At 35.7% G+C, this 13,969-nt stretch overlaps 1 protein-coding gene across 1 annotated transcript in view; it reads left to right on the forward strand.

The window, feature by feature from the left end:
- RFX6 (regulatory factor X6) overlaps positions 1–13,969 on the forward strand; it is a 59,871-nt gene that overhangs the window by 29,499 nt on the left and 16,403 nt on the right. The window contains exons 7-10 of the mRNA XM_059399120.1: positions 7,005–7,112; positions 10,882–10,959; positions 11,063–11,176; positions 12,751–12,800. Coding sequence (XP_059255103.1) covers positions 7,005–7,112; positions 10,882–10,959; positions 11,063–11,176; positions 12,751–12,800 — 350 coding nt within the window. The remainder of the gene's footprint in view (positions 1–7,004; positions 7,113–10,881; positions 10,960–11,062; positions 11,177–12,750; positions 12,801–13,969) is intronic.

Below are 13,969 nucleotides of genomic sequence, written 5' to 3' on the forward strand. Positions count from 1 at the left end.
TAACTTAGCATCATGTCCTCAAGGTTCATTCATGATATAGCATATGTCAGAATCTCCTTCTTTTTAAAGGCTGAGTAATATTCCATTGCATTTATATACAACATTTTGCTTATTTATTCACCTGTCAGTGGACGCTTGGATTGAATAATGCTGCTATGAACATAGGTGTGCAAATGTCTCTTTGAAACCCTGCTTTTAAATACTTTGGATATATACCCAAAAGAAGAATGACTACATTATATAGTAATTTCTTATTTAATTTTCTGAGGAATCACCATACTGTTTTACACAACTATACCATTTTATACTCCTATCAACAGTACATAATCATACATGTCCTCATCAATATTTGTTGTTTTCTGTTTTGTTTTGTTTTGTTTTGTTAACACTGGTCATCCTAATGAAGGTGAAGTGGTATATCCTTGTGGCTTTGATTTAAGTTTCTCTAATGATTAATAATGTTAAATATCATTATGAAATGAGCTTGTTGATTAATACATATCTTCTTTAAAGAAATGTCAGTTCAGGTCTTTTGTCCATTTTTGAAGTGGGTTGTTTGTTTTATTGTTAAGTTTTACAAGTTCTTTATATGTCCTGCATATTAATCCCATATCAGATATATGATTGGAGAATACCTTCTTCTATTGCATTGATTATTTTTTTTATTCCATTTGCAGTGTTCTTTGATGCCCAGAAGTTTTTCATTTTTATGAAGTCCAATTTGTCTGTTTTTGTTTTTGTTGTCATATCTAAGAAATCATTGCCAAATCTAAGGTTATGAAGATTTTGTCCTGTCTTTCCTTCTTTTTAAAAATATTTTATTTATTTATTAGAGAGAGAGTACAAGCAAAGGAAGGGACAGAGGAAGAGGGAGAAACTGACTCCCTGCCAAGCAAGGAGCCCAATGTGGGACTCAATTCCAGGACCCTGAGATTACAACCTGAGCATAAGGCAGATGCTTAAGCAACTGAGTCACCCATGCACCCTGCCCTGTCTTTTCTTCTAAGAGTTGTATAGCTTAGGTCTGATATTTTAGGTATTTGATTCATTTTGAGTTAATTTTTTACATGGTATTAAGTAAAGGCCTATCTCCATTCTTTTACATGCAAATATCCAGTTTTTCTAGCACCATTTGTTGAAAAGGCTGTCCTTTCCTTATTGAATATTGTTGGCACCCTTGTCAAAAATCATTTGGCATGATACGCTCTAGTTCTGGAAGCTTTTAATCTCTCCTTCTATTTTCAATGATAGCCTAGCTGGATATATTGTGAGGGTTTATTTCTGGGTGTTCTATTTTGTTTCACTGATCTGTATGTCAGGTTTTATGTCACCTCTAGTTTCTTTTGATTATTGTAGCTTTGTAGTAAATTTTGAAATCAGAAAGTGTTAATTATCCAACTTAGTTCTTTTTAGGGGGGGATTATTTTTACAATTTGGGATCTCCTGGATTCCATGTGAATTTTAGGATCTGTTTTTCTATTTTGATAAAAAACCGTCATTGGGATTTTACATTGAATCCTTGGGTTGCTTTGGGTACTATTGACATCTTAACAATAAATTTTCCAATTTATGAACATAAGATGTCTTTCCACTTATGTTTTAATTTCTTTGAGCATTGTTTTTTAATTTCCATTAACAAGTCTTTCACCTTCTTTGTTATGTGAATTACCATGCATTTCATTCTTTTTGATGCTATTATAAATAAAATTGTTTTCTTAGTTCTTTTCAGATTTTTTCATGTTGACTGTATCCTGTTACTTTGCTAAATTCACTTATTATTTCTAATAGGGTTTTTTGGTGGAATCCTTATGATTTCCTAATATAAGGTCATTTCATCTACAAACAAATAATTTTACTTACTTCTTTCTAATATGGATGCATTTTATTTCTTTTTCTTACCTAACTGTTCTGGCTAGGACTTCCAGGCCTACGTTGAGTAGAAGTGTTGAAAATGAGCATTCCTGTGTTGTTTCTGATCTTAAAGGAAATATTTTCAGTCTTTCACCATTGAATATGATGTTGTTGTAGGTTTTTCATATGGCTTTTTTTTTTTTTTTTACCTTGAGGGACTTTATTTGTATTCCAAGTGTTTTGATAATTATTATTACAGAATTGTGTCAAACCTTGTCAAATTCATCATTTGAAATAATCCTGTGTTGTTTCCCCTTTAATCTGTGAAGTGGTATATGACACATTGATTTTTATGTGTCAAACCATCCTTGCATTCAATGAATAAATCTCACTTGGTCATAGTGTATAATCTTTTAAATATTTTGCTGAGTTCACTTAGTATTTTGTTGAGGATTAATGCATGAATATGTATGAGATTTATTGCATTATTTGGTTTTGTTTTCTTATGGTGTCTTTGACTTTGGTATCAAGATAATTTTGGCCTCATAGAATGAGTTAGAAAGTGTTCCCTCTTCCTCAGTTCTTGGGAAAACTTCAAGAAAGACTGATGCTATTTCTTCTTACATGTTTGGTATAATTTACTAGTTAAGTCATTAGGATCAGAACCTTTCTTTGTCAGATTTTTGATGACTGATTCAATCTCCTTACTTGTTATAGACTGATCCAGATATTCTCTTTCTTTGTTGCTCCACCTTGGTAGAATTTGTGCTTCTAGGAATTAATCCATTTCATCTAGGTTATCCAACTTGTTGATGTACAGTTTTCATGTACAGTCTTACAGTTCTTGCTTAGTGGAATCAGTTTTTTATTTATTTTTATTTTTTTTTTAAGATTTTATTTATTTATTTGAAAGAGAGAGAGAGAGATAAATCACAAATAGGCAGAGAGACAAGCAGAGAGAGGGAGAAGCACTCTCCCTGCTGAGCAGAGAGCCCAATGCGGGGCTTGATCCCAGGACCCTGGGATCATGACCTGAGCTGAAGACAGAGGCTTAACCCACTGAGTCACCCAGGAGCCCCAGTTTTTTATTTTTTATTTTAGTTATTTGAGTCTTCTCTATTCTTTTTTGAAGTCACTCTACCCATGAGTTTGTCAATTTTGACCTTAAGCAACTAACCTTAAGTTTCATTGACTTTTCTTTATTGTTTGTATATTCTCTATTTCATTTATCTCTGTTCTGATCTTTATTATTTCCTTTCTTCTGCTCACTTTCAGTTTAGGTTGTTCTTTTCCTAATTCCTTAAGTTGTTCATTTAGATTATTGACTTGAGATTTTTCTTGTTTTTTTTTTTTCAAGATTTTATTCATTTATTTGACAGACAGAGATCACAAGTAGGCAGAGGCAGGCAGGGAGGCAGGGAGAGGGGGGAAGCAGGCTCCCCGCTGAGCAGAAAGCCTGATGTGGGGTTCGATCTCAGGACCCTGAGACCATGACCTGCACCAAAGACAGAGGCTTAGCCTACTGAGCCATCCAGGCGCCCCTCTTTCTTGTTTTTCTTCTTCTTTCTTGTTTTTTAATGTAAGCATTTATAGCTAAAAATTTCCCGTCTAGCACCAGTTTTACTGCATCCTCTAGTTTTGATGTGTCATATTTCTACTTTCATTCATCTCTAAGTATTTTCTATTTTCCCTTGTGATTTCTCCTTTGATCTGTTGGTTGTTTAAGAGTATATTTAATTTTGGGTGTCTGGGTGGCTCAGTGGGTTAAAGCCTCTGCCTTTGGCTCGGGTCATGATCCCAGGGTCCTGGGATCAAGTCCCACATTGGGCTCTCTGCTCAGCAAGGAGCCTGCTTCCCTTCCTCTCTCTCTGCCTGCCTCTCTGCCTACTTGTGATCTCTCTTTCTGTCAAATAAATAAATAAAAATCTTTAAAATAAAAAAAAGAGTATATTTAATTTCCACAAATTTGTGAATTTTTCTGTTTTTCTTTTGCTGATTCATCTTTACATGAGTGTTGTATCTATTCTTGGTTTTTTGCATTTCTACATTTCTACACACATTTTAGAATCAGCTTATTAATTTTCATAGAAAACCCTGATGGGATTTGATTGGAATTGCATTGAAGAAGTAGATCAATCTGTAATATTTCCACAACACTGAACCTTCTTATTTATAATTTAATATCCTTTGATAAAGCTTCTTTTCTTCTCTTTTTGGGGAGGGAATGAGGGTGTGTTGGGGGAGGGACAGAGGAAGAGGGAGAGAAAGAATCTCAAGCAGACTCTCTGCCCAGCATGGAGCCCAATCTGGAGCTCAATCTCAAAACCTTGAGATCATGACCCAAGATGAAATCAAGAGTTAGACACTCACCTGACTGAGCCACCCAGGTGCCCCAGTTTGATCATTTTCTTAAAGACACTTTGCACTTCTTTTGTTAGACTTATTCCTAGGCATCTTCTAATATTTGTTGTTATTTTATACAGTGTTGTTTTTATTGCAGGTTCTTAATGTTTGTTCCTTGGTTTTAGAAATTCAGCTGACTTTTTTATTTATCTTGTATCCAGCAGTGTTGCTAAAAAATCTGTTGTTAATTGTGACAATTTTTGTGCAGTTTGTTTTAGTTTTTAATATAATCAACCACATCAGTTGTAAATAATGCTAGTTTTGTTTCTTCCCTTTCAATATGTACTCTTTCATTACTTTTTTTGGCCTTACTGCTCTGGTCATTAACTTTAGTACAGTGTTGAACAAAAGATGCTAGAGTAGGCAACTTTATCTTATTTGTGATTTTTAAAAGAACATTTATAGTATTTTACTGTTAAGTATGATATTTGCTATGGATTTTTGATAATTATTTTGATTTTTTTGATATTTTGATTATTGAATGATTAAGGAAAATTTCTTATTTTTCTAGCATAGGCAGAGAGAGAGAGAGAGAGAAGTGAATGGTAGCTGGATTTTTAACAAATGCTTTTTCTGTATCAATTGAGATGATTATAAATGGTATTTTCCCCTCCCCTTTCTTTTCTTCTGTCAATATGGTGAATTTAAGCCTAGCTTGGTTATAACCATTCTTATAGACTTTTGGATTTGGTTAGCTAATATTTTGTTCAGTACTCTTTCAAGTATGATAATAACCAAGACTGGCCTGTCCTTTTTCTTTCTTTTTCTGTCCTTGTCTGTCTTTGGCAAAGAAGTTTTCAAATGAACTGGAACAAGATTCTTCTTGTCCACTGTCTAAAAAAATCTAAGTTTGAAAATATCTGATTCCTGAATGCTTGATAAAACTCTCCTATTAAATATCTTCTGAACCTGTTTTTCCCCCTCTTTGGGGAAAATTTTTTGATTATTAATTATATTTGCTAATGGAAATGAGACTATTCTCTAATTCCTAACTTAGATTTTACACAACACTATGTATTGACATTTTTTTTTCAGTTTCTGTTTCTCTCTCTCTTCTAATTTCACTAAATTACTTCTTGGGACAAATAAACATGATTTTCCACCCATGAGAAAAGATATAAGAAAAAAGTGTTAACTTTCCTATAATTAGAATTTGAGTGCCTATCTTGAATTATTAAGACTGATTAAATAGAGTAGATTGGGATTAACTGTGCTAACATATCAGTTCATGATAGTTAATCATGTATAACTACATGTATAATCATGTAGTTCTTTATTAAATTTATTTTTTACTTAAAAATTTTTTAAAGAGTTATTTATTTATTTGACACAGAGAGAGAGAGACAATGAAAGAGGTAACACAAACCAGGGAAGAGGGAGAGGGAGAAGCAGAAGCAGGCTCTCCACTGAGCAGGGAGCCCAATGTGGGGATGGATCCCAGGACCCTGGGATCATGACCTGAGCCGAAGACACATGCTTAACAACTGAGTCACCCAGGTGGTCCCCTTTATTAATTTCCTAAAAACTATTTAATCAGAATAATTCTTCTCTATCCATACTTGAAAATAGAGGGTGCAAGGATGAAAACTAAAACCTAACCTGAACGTACTGCACTTTTAATATAAAATTTTTGGAAAGTTTATATCAAATCAATCAATAAGAAATCAAAATATCTAAAATATCTGCATTAAAGAAAAGTCGTCCTAACTTCTTGATTTAGCACATAAGTCTGTAAGTCTACAAAGTTTGTGAATGATAAGACAGGGTAAGAACCCAACTTATGTAAGTATTAATTCTTCAATATGGCAAAGACAAATGAAGAAACACAAAAACTCTAGAAGAAAATATAGGAAAGCTATGAGAAAGAATGAAATTTTGTCCTTACCAGGAATACCTTGCTTCCTTTACCATAATCACAATTTCATTCTTTGCCCCAATTTTTTTTTTTTATTACAAACCTGTTTGTTAAATCGTTATTTGAGGGGCAAGAACAATCAGTTATGACCTGGGGAGACTGATTTACTGAGGCTCTGGTTCTGTCACAAATATGCATTCTCCCTTTCTGTGTGGATTTTTTGTAACTATGTCAATCCTGCAGCATTGTATATTATTTGTTGTTTGCCACTTTTTCTAATTTTCTGAAAACTACCAGAGGTGTACTTTCCCCTCAAGGGATTTGGAAGGAGAACACTTATCTAAATATGGGTAGGGGAAGGTTGAGGTGAGAAAGTTCAGGGTACTAATTTGGGAATCAGAAGACTTAGAGTCCACTTACAATTCTACCACTAATTATTTCTGAGACTACATAAATTAACTTCTTATCGTCTTGTTTACTTAGTCCACAAATGATTTGGTAATCCATAATGGATTTGGCAGTTCTTGATCCCTTATAGTTAACATAATTGCAATAGTTCTAAAAGTGGATCTTTCAAAACTTGTGCCATTAACAAGTGTGAATTAAAATTAAATTTCTAAAAGTTGTGCAAACTGACAATACTCAAAAGTAAAGCCCAAAGTAAGAAAAATATCCTGACTATGAAATTGCTTATGGTTTAGAAGCAATAACTCTGCCGACATGTCTTGTTTATTCAACTGAATGATCTAAACAGTTTATCAAAATCTCCTTAACTGTCATCGTGGTTTGCAGGATGAAGAAGAATGAAATTGTATGGGTTTCTATTTTATTAGAATTGTATTTTGGATCCAAATAGTTGATAATGATCTATTTCTTTCCATTTTTCCTATTATAGGGTGGCTTCACTCGCAAATATTCACTAAGTTCAAAAACTGGAACACTTCTTCCAGAATTCCCTAGTGCTCAACATCTTGTGTACCAAGGATGCATTTCTAAAGACAAGGTATCAATTAAAGATACTTCTCTATTGATTTTCTGATATGTTGGTTCCATATCTCAATTTGCTGGGAATCTCATGGCACTTGCAGGAAGCAGTCAGAAATCTGCATAATCAAACATAATTGACTGATTTATAGGAGGGACAAATGTTTACTAACATTGATTAAACACTTTCCAATTAATTATTTACCATCTCCATGATAGTATGTAATCAGAAGTTGGTAAAATAAACCTCAAAAGACTACAGAGTATTTTTTATTTAAAACTCAGTATCAAGGAAGAAAATATCACATACAATTTCTTTAATTATAAGTTTTATGTTTTAATTAGCCTCATATCATTTCAGTAAACAGTCATCAGACACTTCCCTGGGACGGAATTTATTCCAAGCATTGAGGGGTAGATACCTGGATGAATGCAAGCACTATACTAGAAGTGGGCAAAGCTTCCTTTCCATTAGAAAATTCTGTGCTCCCTTATATATTTCCATTTTTTTTGAAAGTTAAGGAAGAAACAGTTTCATGGGATTCAGTTCATAAATAATCCTCACTGTGACTTTTCAGTGCTTATAGAGTAAAGTCTAAGGATAAATCCTCCTCTATTTCTGGACTTCTAAAGTCATTTCTAAGTATCTACTGAATGACTAACAGTTCCTGCTATTAGTATTAAACCAGGGCAAATGATTTCTGCATTCTTCTTTCAACCCAAGTTAATTTGTCATTAGTACTTAAGAAAAATACCTCTTTTAAAAAACATTTATTTACTTATTTTATATAGAGAGAACGTGCACAAGCAGGGCGGGAGGGACAGAGGGAGCGGGAGAAAAAATCTTAAGCAGATTCTGCACTGAGTGGGGATCCAGGGGTGGGGCCAGTCCTGGGACTGATCTTACAATCTTGAGATCATGACCTGAGAAGAATCTAAGAGTCAGACATTTAACCGACTGTGCCACTCAGGTGCCCCTTAAGGAAAACACAATATATATATATATATATATATATATATATGTTAAGTCAGTTCATATTCTTGAGGTACAAAGAGCACCTCAAGAGGAGTATGAATAACTAATGTCCAACTGGATTACATTAGTAGTGGGATTTCTGTGGAAACTGGCAATATAATAACATATTGACAAAAAGATCTATTGACAGGTAAGTCGAGATGCACAGTAACTTACGGGGTTCATTCTGATGACCTACTCTTCCTGTTAAGAACAGGCAAAATATTGAAGATAATTCTCACATGCTGATTCCAAGCAAGTCTCCTGAAGTGTGTCCACTTTGTATCATTCTCTCCCATCATGTTTCTCAAGGTTATCACATCATTTTTTTAACATTATAGATGTTATGTGATATTATGACTTCAGTAAATGCTAACATATGGCAGTCTGTGGGGAAACCTGTGGAAATCAGTGACGTTCCAGGCAACATGGTTCTTTGGGGAGGGTATTGTTGGATCCCCCATGTGGAGAGAATTGCTTACATGCAAACATATCATGAAGATGTTTGCTGTGTAAATATTCCTGGTGAGACAGATGGGATGGGGAGAGGAGCAAAGAAAAAAGAGAAGTGAGGACATCTTCCTGTAGTTTCTTTCAGTTTCTCTGCTAGTCTCCAAGGAATTCCTTCCTGTCAACTTAAAAAACTGGTAAATCATTTCTCACTCAAGTATCAGGATGCTTAAATAACCCCTGGTTTCTAAGGACATTCCCAGTGGTCCTTATCATGAGCACCAGGGACTAACACTTCTCTTTGTCCCTTGAAGACAGCTGGACCCTGCTTTTTACCCTCTTAGCCAGTAGCCAAGTTCCCCAGATAACTTGTCAGTTTCTAGCAAGAGGGGTGGGCTGAAGTGAAGCACTTTATGCCCCTGCTTTCTTGAAGCAGAAAGGATGGGACTTTCCAGGGAGAAGTTGATCCCAGTGAGGTGGGGGGTTGGCTGAAGCTGAGGGGCCACTTTCTGCCTCTTTATGGTGTCACTCGAGGCAGTTGCCACCCACCCCCCAACCACATACTCACTAACTTCTCTTGAGACAAGCCTCTATCTTTCATACTGTCTTTATCCTTACTTTTAAACATGAGTCTTGGCAACCTATATAAAAATGTATTATGCCTCCATCAGAAAGGATGAATACCCAACTTTTGTAGCAACATGGACGGGACTGGAAGAGATTATGCTGAGTGAAATAAGTCAAGCAGAGAGAGTCAGTTATCATATGTTTTCACTTATTTGTGGAGCATAACAAATAGCATGGAGGACATGGGGAGATGGAGAGGAGAAGGGAGTTGGGGGAAATTGGAAGGGGAGGTGAACCATGAGAGACTATGGACTCTGAAAAACAATCTGAGGGTTTTGAAGGGGCGGGGGGTAGGAGATCGGGGTACCAGGTGGTGGGTATTAAAGAGGGCACGGATTGCATGGAGCACTGGGTGTGGTTCAAAAATAATGAATACTGTTATGCTGGAAATAAATAAAAAATAAATTTTAAAAATGTAATATTGCCTAAAGTACAGAGCTTGTCTCAGTTCCATCAATGGTGACATATTCTGCTAGAGGCGTCCTGTAGTCAGCATACAGTTAATCTTGCAGGGAGATTAACAAGTTTGCACATCACTGTGATAGAGCCTTGAGCTACACCACAGGGGTGTGTGCTCTCACTAGGCTGTAGGGATAAAGGCTGGAGAGCAGGTTAGAGTAAGACACTGCCATCACCATCACCGTCACCATGTTGGGATAAAAATAGCTCCAGCAGTCAATCTCTCAACATGTGTTATGGATTATTCCAGACACCTTGTTTGCGTTAATTTGTTTAGTCCTCATAACAGCCCTATTAGAAATTTACTGTTATCATCATCTCCATTTTCCAGGTGACGAATTTAGAACACGCAAATGTTACGTGGCTCGCTTGACATCCTATAGCTTGTGAGTGAGAGATCAGAGCTGGTATTCAAACCTAGGCAGTCCGTGGGCACACTTCTAAGCTTAGCTTTGTTTGTTGAAGTATTATTTAGTAATAAACCATTGTGGATTTTAGAATATATTTACAACTTTTAGCTATGCTATCCAAATGTCTGTGGTAACATGGAAACAGAGACTCTTCCTAATAGACACTCACCATTCAGATCTTTCTCGGGTATATTTTCGAGTCATTTGCTCTTACTAATTTCAGATAATATTTAGTAAGATCTTCCTGTGTACCAGACACTGCTCTACGTGCACCATATCTTTTTGAATCTGGGTAATATATCATTCGTCCTACTTAAAGACAAAAAGCTTAGGGTTCGGAGACCAAGCATCCTGTGCACAGTAGGGCAGGAGAACTGAGCACTTGATTTTAGCTGACCCCACCACCCACACTGGAAACCACTAGGCAACACTGCCCAAGAACCCACTTATTACAACTGTATGAAGAGGTAATATATTTCACCATTTTATGTTTATTCCTGCAACCCAAGATAATCTTCTTACTAGGTAGAAAAACACAAGGCTGCTTTGGCTCACAGCTCCCTGAACAATCACCTTTTTTCATTGTTCACGTGACGCTATGCTGTAAGTGTTGGTTTGCTTGCCTTTCTCCCTTCACAAGGCTGTAGGCTCCTGGAAATAAGAACTGTGCCTTTGGTTTTGATTCCTCGACATTGAGCACAATGCCTGGTACATAACAGGAGTTTAAAAAATGCATGTTGAATAAATGAATGAACCAATGAATGCATAAACAAATGAAGGCGGGGTTGAAAGGACTCTTTGGTTAAGCATTGTCTTCCTTGAAATAGGTTGATACCCTCATAATGATGTATAAAACTCACTGCCAGTGCATCCTGGACAATGCAATTAATGGAAACTTTGAAGAGGTAAGGGTGACAAAGAATGCTTCGCTGATCATTATTGTCCTGTTCTTTATGAGTTCACATTAAGAAAGAATTTTAATGTATATACTTTTTGCTTTATAACTAGATCCAGCATTTCTTATTACACTTTTGGCAAGGAATGCCTGATCATCTTCTTCCCCTGCTTGAAAACCCTGTTATCATTGACATTTTCTGTGTTTGTGACTCAATTCTTTATAAGGTAAGCTCTTTGGGGTGTCTTAAACACAAACAGTGTATGTTTTAATGAGCATTGTGTCTACATTTTCCCATTTTACTTATAATAAATTTGTTATTTCTGGATGGAGAAACAATATTTTTTTCTGATGAGAAAGCAATATTTAATAAGTATCTATTTTAATGTACATTTATATGAAAACAAAATTTCTGTTTACATTTAAGAATGATTCTAACTGTCCTATAGTTGCTAATAATACATGAAAATTTAGTTAATTTTTAGTAACTGTTTAAGGTGTTCTCAGAATGAATAAATAGCATAATGGCTTTTTCACTATTGGTGTTCTGGGGGAAAAGCAGATTGAAGCACCCTTGTGGGATTAACATCCTAAAAATACTGGAAATCTCTAGCTTTAATGAATTAGCCTTGATTTCTGTTCTCAGACCAAATAAGTCTGCAGAAGGGTCACGAAGACATCATGAACCTTGATGAGCTGGTTGGCCTTCTAGCCAAACATTTATCTGGGAAGATGGAGACACTAATTTCTTGGTAGTGTGTCCCTTAGTTAGAGCAACACTAAGGTCCAAGCTGAGGGAGAAAACTGCATTTCAACCTGGGTAAAGTTGTTTGGACTGTCATTCAGTACCTCCAAGAAATATCCTTAAAGCATATTCTTTTTTATTTTCCTTTCCAAATGGTCTTTTTTTTTTTTTCATCCAACACTAAAGTCCTAAGTTTAAGGACCTTTAAATGCACTCCTCATGGGGTACCTAGGGAGGCACAGTAGAACGAGTTTCTGCAGCACCTTCATTCCATCTGTAAGGAGGGGTCAGCTTTCAGTCTATAAAACAGCACATGATTACCAAGGTCAATTCATTGTTAACTAACTTACTGGGCATATACATTACTCTCTCATACACATGGAATACATGTGCATTTTGCTGCTAGGACACACAGGCTTTTGTAGATTAGTGTCTACCCAAATTTTAAAATACGTTTTCCTCTAGACCTCTTGGTCGTCTTTGTCAAGCCGGACCACTCAGTTTATCAGTGGGCTCTGTGGATCTGCTTTGCCCATATCCTATTTGGTCCCCACTTCCTTAGTCTAATTTTTCCTGAGCTGGGATCAGTCATCTCTATCTAATTTCTTCTTTCTATGAGTTCTCATTCAAGTCCTATTCATCTTGTCCATGTTTAGGGCTTAGTCTAGCCCTTCCTTTCAATATTCTTTCTGTTCTGATAATTAACTCTCTGGACCCAGTATAGCAGTGTTACTTGCTTAACCTAGTATTGTAATGTTTCTAGATCCCCACCCTGCCTTTCTCTCTCTCTCACTCTCTCTCTCTCACACACACACACACACACACACACACACCCCTACCTCACACACACACACACACACACACACACACACCCCTACCTCACACACACACACACGCACACACACATTCATTTCAGAGATAAAAATATAACTTCCAGAAATGAGTTAATATATCATTTTCTAGAAAGCTAGGAATACAAAGTAATTGACAAATAAGTGTCTTTCTATGAAAATACTAAGTAAGGATTTATGTTAACTCTTTTTTGCTGTGATTAAGGTTCTTACAGATGTTCTCATTCCTGCAACAATGCAAGAAATGCCTGAAAGGTAGGTTCAGTCAATAGAACTGGTAATTTCTTAGTGTAGGGTTTAACCCTATCCATCATATTAAAGGAAAACATTAAGTAGAAATTCATTTGTTTATCAAGATTACTTGCCTGTTCATGTCCCTTTGTAGTAGCTAGGAGATGTGCCTCAATCCTTATATTGAAGCCTCAATGAACAAAATTGATGGAACTATCCTGAAATCCTTTTAATAGAGTGAAACCCAAGTGAAAAATAAATATTTAGGTGTCATTGACCTTGAAATAGTGAGAAAGTTTTTCAATGGAAACTGGCTAAAGGAATGTAAGTGGGGATAACTGATGGAAAATAACCACAATGATAAAAATTAAAGAACTATTTTATCTTTATTATTAACTTTGGTCTTAATTGCAAAATCATAAGGTAGCATAACAGAACTATTACCTTCTTTTAATGAAGATGTGTCTTCATGTGCCTTTTGATCCCTTTCACCCATTTTGCCCCCACCCCTGGAGACCCCCATCCTCTCTGGCACCTGATGACAGATGGTAACTAGACTATTGTGGTGACCAGTTCCCATGTATACAAATGTCAAATCATTATGTTGTACACATGAAAATAATATAATGTTGTCAATTATACTTCAATGTAAACATCTCAAATTGAAATGACACCTGAAGATTTTTCATAAAATCTTTCTGATGTGTGAATAATAAAAACTTGAAAATAAAAAGCCAAATTTTGATCTGTAAACAATGTGTAATGAAAAAGTGAAATTTGTTTTAGTATTTTGGAACACAAATACATGTCAGATGAACATAGTTGATTCTCAATAAATGCATGATGATTGATAAAACAAATTTTTTTATTTACTTTTTCTCTAGATTGTTTTATTTATTTATATAGTAGCTGGTATCATTCTAATCAATCGTTTTTTTAAATTATCGATGTGTAACCTTGAAACATCTAGTCTGAGCTCTGAATTAAGTACTCCTAACCCCTCTATGTCACAGGGGCACCTGGGCGGCTCAGCCAGTTAAGCGTCTGCCTTCTGTTCAGGTCATGATCTCAGGGTCCTGGGATCGAGTCCCACATTGGACTCCCTGCTCTGACTCTGCCCAGCTCATGTTCAGTCTCTCTCTCTCTCGAATAAATAAATAAAATCTTAAAAAAAAAAAAAACACTTCTATATC

This window comes from Mustela nigripes, chromosome 5 (genome assembly GCF_022355385.1).
Source record: "Mustela nigripes isolate SB6536 chromosome 5, MUSNIG.SB6536, whole genome shotgun sequence".
Classification (NCBI taxonomy): Eukaryota; Metazoa; Chordata; class Mammalia; order Carnivora; family Mustelidae; genus Mustela; species Mustela nigripes.